This window comes from Monopterus albus, unplaced genomic scaffold (genome assembly GCF_001952655.1).
Source record: "Monopterus albus unplaced genomic scaffold, M_albus_1.0 scaffold31.1, whole genome shotgun sequence".
Classification (NCBI taxonomy): Eukaryota; Metazoa; Chordata; class Actinopteri; order Synbranchiformes; family Synbranchidae; genus Monopterus; species Monopterus albus.
The window spans coordinates 6,676,973-6,686,219 of record NW_018127911.1 but is presented as its reverse complement, the minus strand read 5'-3'; the positions used below and the strand labels follow the sequence as shown (position 1 = coordinate 6,686,219).

General features: G+C 42.0%; 2 protein-coding genes across 4 annotated transcripts in view; one reads left to right on the top strand and one right to left on the bottom strand.

The window, feature by feature from the left end:
- Positions 1–645: 645 nt before the first annotated feature.
- prelid3a (PRELI domain containing 3A) lies at positions 646–5,087 on the top strand. Of its 2 annotated transcripts, none has more exons than XM_020596811.1 (6): positions 646–1,149; positions 1,620–1,788; positions 2,043–2,132; positions 2,235–2,305; positions 2,452–2,554; positions 4,679–5,087. In XM_020596811.1, the coding sequence occupies exons 1-6, from the start codon at positions 1,118–1,120 to the stop codon at positions 4,739–4,741; spliced, it is 528 nt and encodes a 175-aa protein (XP_020452467.1). In that variant the 5' UTR covers positions 646–1,117; the 3' UTR covers positions 4,742–5,087. The 2 variants fall into 2 exon arrangements, with proteins under 2 accessions (XP_020452467.1, XP_020452468.1); XM_020596812.1 differs by lacking the exon at positions 4,679–5,087 and adding an exon at positions 2,815–4,342.
- The window catches only part of fbxo32 (F-box protein 32), a 6,982-nt gene continuing 2,596 nt past the window's right edge, over positions 4,862–9,247 (bottom strand). Inside the window, exons 5-9 of one of the 2 annotated variants that reach the window (XM_020596809.1) lie at positions 7,880–7,973; positions 7,097–7,281; positions 6,790–6,972; positions 6,239–6,382; positions 4,862–6,119 (exon numbers count right to left, since the gene is read on the bottom strand). In XM_020596809.1, the coding sequence (XP_020452465.1) occupies positions 6,030–6,119; positions 6,239–6,382; positions 6,790–6,972; positions 7,097–7,281; positions 7,880–7,973 (696 nt within the window). In that variant the 3' untranslated portion in view covers positions 4,862–6,029. The remainder of the gene's footprint in view (positions 6,120–6,238; positions 6,383–6,789; positions 6,973–7,096; positions 7,282–7,879; positions 7,974–9,247) is intronic. The other variant, XM_020596810.1, reaches the window with a different exon arrangement.

Sequence of the window (9,247 nt, the reverse complement as noted above, 5' to 3'; positions counted from 1 at the left end):
AGGAATACATCTTGCATTTATGAGCGGTCTTTCAAAATAAAAAAATGCATTTGGCAAAATTGCTTTCCTTGAAGTACAATAAAATCCTGGAAACAGAAAAGTTTAATTTCGAAATACTATAAGCATATCCTACAAACTAATGAAAAAACGATAATAAAATGTGTTTCTAAGTTTGCGCACTTCGTGCTTTTATTTGCAAGTGATATCATTATACTTCCTGAATGAGTCTGACTGTTTCTGTCGAGCTTGAATCAGCTTCGCTACTTTGCTGCCACTTGGGTCGGGGATGATTAAAAGATGCTACGCGCCTGCGCACAAATGGAGGCGGATGCAGCACCAACGCTACATCAGCTTCCTAAGGCCAGATAGAGACACCCCGAGTTAAACAGGAAAAACGGTGTCTTGACTTTCAAAATAATTGTAGTCTACAATTTCTCACAACAGCAGCCAACAACCACAAATGATGCACAAAGTTTCTTAGTGGCCAGAACACATTAAAAGTAGTCAGTATCAAATAGATAGACGAGAACACACACTTATTATGAAGGTGGGCGATAAGGAAAGCTAGTAAATGTGCTACCCAGGAATGTCCGTGTCAGTGAGTTAGGAGGTATAACCAGGCTCTACATCTTTGGCCTACACTTCCGGTCACAGTTTGGACATTCTTTCCCAGTGAAGTGAATAGGAAAGCGCGTCCAAACCTTTGACTCATAGTGTATTTCTAAGACTGAGGATGATGTCGAAGAACGCGTCAAAGTGATTTTAATTTTGAAAGTCCTGCCCTTCATCCTGTAGGCCTATCTCATTCGGTCAGACTTGACATCTGGTCCGCTGTTACACCGGCTTCTCATCCTTTACATGAGCTGTTTGTCTGTGCACTGTATGTTTCTTGCCTCTCGGTCCTGCGCCACGGGATCAGCAGAGCATTGTGTGGAATCTTTAGGTCGAGAAGAAAAGCGGAGATGCGCTCGTCGGACTCACTTTACTGACGGTCGTGAGCTTCCATCATAGGCCCTGCTCCATGAACACTGGAGCTAGTTCCTTGTGAAAATGGTCCGATGTGTTAGTCTCGGATCACGGAGGGTTTTTCAACTGTAAGGCCAAGACTTTTTGAAAAATGAGGCTCTGGAGCACGGAACATGCTTTCAGGTTGGTCACCCCGGTTTTATTGTTTGTAATAGTCATTAAAGCAGAATAAAGGGGTCAGCAATTGTTGTCCTGACCATGGCACCTAAACCTTTGTCAGTGATTTTAAATAAGAACATTAAACGCTAAAGCGTCTGACTTTGTGATTCTGGTAAGTGAATTCCACCTGCTCTATAATAGAAGCCCAGAGTTTCTATGATTAACACCAGGAGTCAGTGAACTGTCAGGTGTTTAATAGGAGAAAACCCTAATAAGATCATTATCACAGCCTCCTCAATCACAGTATTGACAGAGACACACACAAGGGAATCTTATAGGTTGATTAAGCACTGACTTCAATAACCCCACACTTATAAGGAGATCATGAAACATATTCCTGTACACTAGAAGATTTGTGTCAGTCTGTCGAATAGATGTTGCCAGCTTTATACATTCATTCCCCTTCGTGTTATTTCATATTGTTTTGTGTGCAGTTACCCATGGGAGACAGTGATAAAGGCTGCCATGAGGAAGTACCCCAACCCTATGAACCCCAATGTGGTTGGGGTGGACGTGCTGGACCGCAGCCTGGATGCTGAGGGACGCCTGCACAGCCACAGACTCCTCAGCACAGAGTGGGGCCTACCAGCCATCGTACGAGCGGTCAGTCATTAACATGCACGACACCATGTATAGAAATACACATGGAGAAGACAAAGTTTGGGTTTTCTGAATGGTCTTCAGTGACCTGCAGGAGCACAGTCAGTGCAGTTGAGACAGCAGCTGCTATACCGTGGTGTTCCTCAAGGCCTAAAGTCAAGAAGCAGAAGCAGGTCCAGTGAAAGTCATGCATATGTACACAGCAAGTAATATTTGGGATGGTTTTGCTGTCCTTTCTGTGTATTATCTGTTTGTAGATACTGGGAACCAACCACACACAGACCTATGTGAAGGAACATTCTATAGTGGACCCAGAGGAGAAAAAGATGGAGCTGTGCTCAACAAATGTGCGTCTGCTGGACACACTGTGACTCTGGCTGATCATAATGCACAGTAGTTCACTACTTTCTGTAACTGCTGACGTGTCATGCTGTTATGGTTTCTTTCAGATTACTCTCACCAACCTCATATCAGTAGATGAAAGGCTTGTTTACAGACCACACCCAGACAATCCTGAGGTGTAAGTATTTACATTTCATTTATGAAAACACTTGGGTACGAATTATGTGTACTGTCCTAATACAACAGCATACAAAGAGACAGACAAGACATTTTTTCATGTCTTACTATAATCATGTCTGATCAACTCCCTCACTCACCCCTCAGTACCATCCTGACCCAGGAGGCCATCATTACAGTCAAGGGAGTGAGTCTCAGCAGTTACCTGGAGGGGATGATGGCCAGGAGAATGTCAGCGAATGCCAGGAAGGTAACAAAAAAACCAGTATATACTTAATACATCTTTTGCATGTACTTTGAACAAAGCATGCCATAATACAGGCATTGCAGATGATTTCCTTCCATGCCTTCCAGCAGGCACTCTACTGTCTCTGTTAGTTTTTGTCCTAGAGACATTTTTTTCAGGACATACAGTCAAAAGTTCCTATTTCCAGTGGTGTTCACCTGTCTGTCGCTCTTTATGGCTTTTGTATCTTTTTTGATCTTCTCTCTTTCTTTGGCGATCCATAGGGTTGGGATGCTATTGAGTGGATTATTCAGAACTCTGAAAGAGAATATGCCTCTCTGTGACATTCGCTGACACTGGTACCTCTCCTCTTACTGGGCTGTTATAAGCAATTCCTCATTTTCCCGTCAGAACTACTAATATGTGCTTTGTTTACTTTATGAGTCACATTATGGTCAATGATCAGTGACAGATACTTGCCCTGGCTACACCTCATAAATCATTGGAGACCCTCAGCATCTCAAGATCCTCTACTGATGGTACTTAAACTGTTGAGGAGGTTTGGGGGATTTTCACCATCTCTGTTGCCTCTGGAGTACACACCCTGGAAGAACAGTAAAATGCTGCCAACGGTTATCAGGAAACATGAGAGTCCGAGTGTTTTAGAGTAGGATTTAAGGGTTATAGGCACAAATTTGGTACGAGTGACTCATACTTCTTAACCCATTAACAATCGTTCTAATTGAGGAAACTGAGGCAACTAAGTGCGTTTACCATGCTCTCCTGCTGAGTAATCACAAAGTTTAATATGTAGGTGTGCTGCTATAAAGTTTACCATCTATAAAGACTTGTACCAACTTTATGAGTGTAGCAGACTTCACTGGTTAGATTATTATATTACTACCACATATTCCCAAGTTTACTTCCTAACTTCAGTCTAGAAAGGTACTTGATGCAGAAGAAGGATGCAGTAGGGATATTTGCACAGTTTTTTGACAACAAGGTAGAATACAATGTTAATAATATGCAATAAACATCACAACTTTAATTGACCTAATGTAATTCCTTTGTTATGCCAATCACTGGTGGCTCCTGTAGTAGGAGTTGAAATCAGACCGTTGTTACTGGTGCTTATTATTGTATCTGTTTCAAGAGGCACAAACTGTAGATGATAGGTTTGCATGATGATAGCAAAAAAGGAGGGAGGTCATTATAGAAACGGTGTAGTGTGTGGTACACTAGCTACAGTAGCTATTAAACTACTATTGAAGGTTTTGGCAAGAATTCAAAGAAATGTTGTTTATCTTAGAAAAAAAAAGATGGGAATGTATTGTTAACATTGCCTTCTTTTGCTGCTGTCAACACAACAATACACTGGCATCTTTCTCATGTAAAAGTCATGGGCTGTATTAAACCAGAAACAGGGCTGATGAGGAAGGAGACGACGACGCAGGTTAGTAAAAATATACACTATTTAGCGTGGGCAGAATTACCCATTTCTATGGCCTTAAATAAGTGCCTGTGTATTGTTGCCTGGACAGCAGTATCATGCCTTTGCCAGTCCTACACATCCTTCTTCCGTTGAAGCTGCCTGTATGGCCCAGGAGCAGGGCTATACTCTTGTGTGCAGTGCTGCAGTGGGAGATGCACATTATGAGCTATTTCATAACTCTTGTTAAAGTGAACAATGTTTGTACAGTACATTACCTTAATATTTGTATAAATATTAATTTGAATATATTGTCACAAGCAGTGAATTCTTACTTTGTGCCATGCAAAAATTTAATTTGCTTTTTAAAATTTTGTTTTAACTTCAGTTGTTCTGCTGTAACAATTAAAACTGTTTGAGAAAATTACATTTTGAAAGTCAGTGAAGTGACTTCGGGGTTTGTTGTTCACACAAAGCTCATTGTGTTTTTATACAGCAGCCTTGCCTAATTAAGGCTGTTTGAGTCGACTAAGGTGCTCTTATGAATGTTGAATTTTTATATTTTTTTAAAACTGTCTCAGTTTAGCGTTTCATCTGCCTGCTCCAGTAAAAAAAAACGATGTCTCCATCATTCATCTTAAGTGGTGTGTAAGGATGTCCTGATGGGGTCAAGTACCTACAGCACTGCTACCAAGATTTTTTTTATTTCTTTGTTGCAGTTCATCGTGTGTCCAATAGAGGGCAGACGTTTGCTATTAGCGACAGGAAGACATACTGTATGAATCAGTTCCTCTTCACCTCGAGCAGGAAGCCCATGTTAGCTCTGAAGAAAATGCTTAACATTGTCCTCCATAATCCATCTATGTGGAAAGCCAAATTAAGGTGTGATGATTACATAAAAGTGATGCCACAGATGAGGTTATTTTATTTATTCAACAGAACATAGACAACGCATTGCATAGCATGTACATCATCCCTCACTGTCTGAGCAGTGGTAGAAGAAAGTCTGGGTCACACTGCACATTTAGACCAATTCTCCCTTTCCTTCAAAGCCATTAGTGCAAGATGTTAGAATCTCAATAAATAAACAGTAAACACAATCAGCTGGGTTTTGAAAAAAAAAAAAAATCATGCAGGAGGCTACAAAAAAAATACACATTTTCAGACAGGGCTGGTATTAGCCACTCAAATCAGACATTTGTTGATGACAAAAACAGCATCAGGATCTGAAAACATTGCAAACAAGGATTAAGCTGTATCAATTTCAAGTTTTATGAAAAGGCACACACCGTTGTTGTACTGACTGACTACAATCTTTTGTAATACTGCACTCAGGTGCAGCCACAGCAGAAAACTGTTCATATAAAATCATATAAAAGTGAAAAAGAACTAAACTAAATAGAAAACATATTGTGGTGTATTAACATGTCTAAGAATCACCTCTCAGTCTACTGATAAGCTCCCAATCCTCCTGCTTACATTCATTATCTCTTCTGAACTGCAGCAGCTCCAAATGTACTCCTCTCCATCCCAGTACCAAACACATTATTATTGCAATTTTCATCTGGAAATCAAACACATTGCATCCCCCACATGAGCAGGCCTTGTAATATCATATCAAATAAATCACAAAATAAACATCTGAATAATCTTCCCATGTTGAAAAGAATAACTTCAAGGTCTGAAAATCAGATTCTCCAAACTGAGAAGAACAGCCAACGTCAAACGGTGCATTTACTTTGGAGGGGTCATTTCAAAAACCATGTTAAACTAAGAGTAGATTCACAGGCAGAATGTTTTATCTCTGCTCTCCCTTCCTCCATCCAGTCCTGTTTCTTCTGCATTTCTTTTCATCTGTCACATTCACTCATTTCCAACAGCCAGAAGCCTGTGTACTTTCTCTAAAGAACCTCAATTGCATAATTGTCCCACTGCCTGAGGCCCCCTCCAGTCTGACATCAACTAAATATACATCCAGGAATTGGCTGTGCTCTGAAAGAAAAATAATATTATACAATTCCATTTACAGTATGTACAGTGAGTTCATGTGGATTTGAGAGGATGTGGGGATCAGAACTTGAAAAGGTTGATGAAGTCTTGTGGGGAGAGGGACACGGTGCAACTTTCTGGGTTGTTGGCTGTGCAGGGATGGTTTGTGTCCTGCAAAGAGACACAAAAACACACAGCAATCAATATGGCTTTAATCTGTTGCATCTTGTATGCACAGCTTTACTACTGGCTACAGTTTAGTTTCACTTCCACTTTGAAAAAGATACTACCTTCCAGAAAAGGATGTGGCAGTGTGTGCAGAAGTGCAGGGTGTCACTGTACTGCTCTCTGTGAGGGTAGCAACGGCTCAGCTTAAAGTACATCTTCTTCCACTCCAGGTGACCTTTATCTGACACCATCAGGCGCTTTCGAATCTGCAGAAGAGGGAAAATCTGACTTTAAGGACAAGGAGGAAACTAGCCTGAAACATCCACTTTAATATTAGCTTTATTGAGATCTTCATTTACACCCATACTCAAAAGACGGGGCATCCAGTAGCCTGAACCACTCTGACCTGTAGGAACACATTGCTGTAACCTACTTTGGTTCATAGACTGAGACCATCCCACCGACTTATCAAGCACATGTTTTTGAGCCTGCTGCTAGGTGTATACAGTAAAAGTATGTACCACGTAGGTTTAGCTTAAGAACAAAGCTGCAGTGTATCCAAGTGTGTGTGTGTGTGTGTGTGTGTGTGTGTGTGAGAGAGAACAAGAGTCAGTGCAACATTTTCCTTCTATTCTAAATACTTTACTAAGATGATCCATTCATTTCTACATGCCTGTCTGTCTGTGAAGTGGTAGTGGCAGAGTCTCTTCCACAGCAGCCGGTCCTCTGTGAGGGCCCCCAGCTCGGGACACACCTGGCCCAGGCTGACCAGGTCCCTGCCATCCGACAGACACTGCATGATGTTGAGCTGCAGGCTGGCAGGCAGGTCAATCAGAGTCATGCCTGTAGAGGTGGGCTGAAGGAAACAGAAGGCAAAGTCATGGATAGAACATGCAGGTCCTTCTAAAATTCCCTAAATGTTCCAACAGGATACTTTGATGAAGCCAGCTTGTTGTTCTGTATTTTGGGCAGATGCTTACCCTGTTGATCTGGATGTTGTCCAGCTGCTGCTGCCACTGTAGGATGTTCTCCATGCGGTGCATCCAGATGTTGATGTTCCCCACCAGGACAGACTTGCCCATGTCCTGGACAAGACCACACAACGAGACATACAGCGTCTGCAGCAGCTCCTTGATGGGACGGACATTCTGCTGGTCATCAAGGACTGGGAGAAAAATCAGAGCATGTTCAATTTATTATTCCAATCATGACCTAAAAGTCAGGTTTTAAACTCTGAAATTAGTAGCTACCAGGAAAACAGCCAAACAGTACACTATTAACTGTGAATCATCAAACAGCCCATTAAACTAAATGTTGTGGAGTGGATGTACTCTCCGCCTGTGACGTTAATAATATTTGGCCAATGGGTTTCATAAGGCCACCTAAATGACCTGAGTGCCTGTTTAGCAGAGGGAACATTTAGTTTACACTATGGCTCATGTAGGGGTCTGGTGACTGTCAGTGTTTTTCACAGTACCATTAAAGCACTACACTCACTCTCTGGCCTTCTTTAGAACTCACTAGGACTAGTTTCCTCACCTGCTCGTGCAAACGACAAAGCATGAAGGCTTTGTCTTTGCACAACATAGATTTTTGGGGGGTTTACATAAAGATGTGGGCAGTATACTAGTCTGTGTATTGGGACCAACAAAAAAAAGGACAAATGACATGGTTAACAGTTATATGTGTGGAAAAAAAGAGCAGACAAAACCCTAAGACACACAAAAGACAAAGTTGAGTGAATTAAGAGTGGCAGGTCTCACCTTTCTGTACCACTCTCTCCAGAATATTCATGTAGTTTTTCTGCGCCACTCCACTGAGCGAGGGGAGCTGGGATTTGGCGATAAGTTCCAGAAGCTGGAGCAGGGAAAGAAGAGAGACAGACAGAAAGAAACACAACATAAATTTCATCCTATCAGCTGCTGAGACTCTCTGTTCCTTTGCCTCATTACTAAATGTTTGTTATGCTACATTCTTACAAAGCCACTTGCACTCCTAACAATAAATGCTGTCGAGAGCACATTTGGAGCCGTTCCACCTGGTCATTACTCTGGACTTGAAGCTGGATCAAGTGAGCCTATAACAGGATTCTTGGCTCTGATCATTCTTCATCAGAGTCTCTTCAGGGGAGGAGAAGCTGCTGGAAAGGTGTTGGATAACAGCCCAGGCTGTCAACGACATCAACCCTCACAAACAAGCTGTTAATCATTTGACTGCTGATGCTCCTGTCATGTGAATTAGCTGAATCATTTGACAGTGTGTGTGTGTGTCCGCACATGTGTACTTGTATGCCTGTGCGGTTGTTGCCATTGGCTAGCTGACAAACAGCGGGCTGCAGGCTGGCATGTCTGGCATTCAACAGACGATGTGACATCATGGAGAAACACTAGCTCTCCCTTGCTCAATTCTGACCGAAGCATGTGACCTTTGTCATCATACATCAACATATTGCGCGGTACTTTCTGCTACACAAGGGGACATGTTGCAGCACTAGTGGGTAAGTTCTGAGAGGCATGAAAAAGTGACAACACAAATTGTCCTCCATGCATTTTTTTTTTTATTCAGAAAACAGTTTAATGAAAAGTGCAAGTTCCTGAATACAGATGTCACCAACTTTAAATAAGCATTCAGCCAAATCCTACATAAAAGGCAAGTTGTTTGAGGGTCTGAGTAATACTTTAAACTAAATTACTCCTCTCCTACATCCTCTACCTCCCTGTCTGTTTTTACCAGGCTTAAGATTCTTCGCTCCCTCCTGGCTCCCTTCTAACCACCCTTTCCAGCTCCATTCCTAAAACTTAATCCCATGCCCTTCTTTTAGCAGCTCATCAAGTGTTTCTCTCTTTGTAGAGCAGCTGGGCAGAACAATGTGTGTTTCCGTATCTACTTTTAGCCCCTGCCGTTCGCTTGGCGTGCGGCTCACCCTTTTCCACAAGCAAACCGAAAGCATTACAAGCACTGCATTTTCTTATTTTATGATGGCGCTACAAGCCAATTTAAACATTTCAGCTCTCCTTGAAATAACCTCCAATTGTCTGCTCTGAAAAGAAGAGGACCACTTGTTGTCTCTCTGTGGAAGAACCTGATCTGTGTAACCGAGACAGTGTTAAATGAACCCACAAATGCCATCA

Bases quoted from the DNA above. Each gene is read 5' to 3' on its own strand.
- prelid3a (XM_020596811.1), top strand. From the start codon at position 1,118: ATGAGGCTCTGGAGCACGGAACATGCTTTCAG. The intron at 1,150-1,619 runs GTTGGTCACCCC...TTTTGTGTGCAG, and splicing joins AGCACGGAACATGCTTTCAG to TTACCCATGGGAGACAGTGA. The intron at 2,555-4,678 runs GTAACAAAAAAA...TCTTTGTTGCAG, and splicing joins TGTCAGCGAATGCCAGGAAG to TTCATCGTGTGTCCAATAGA.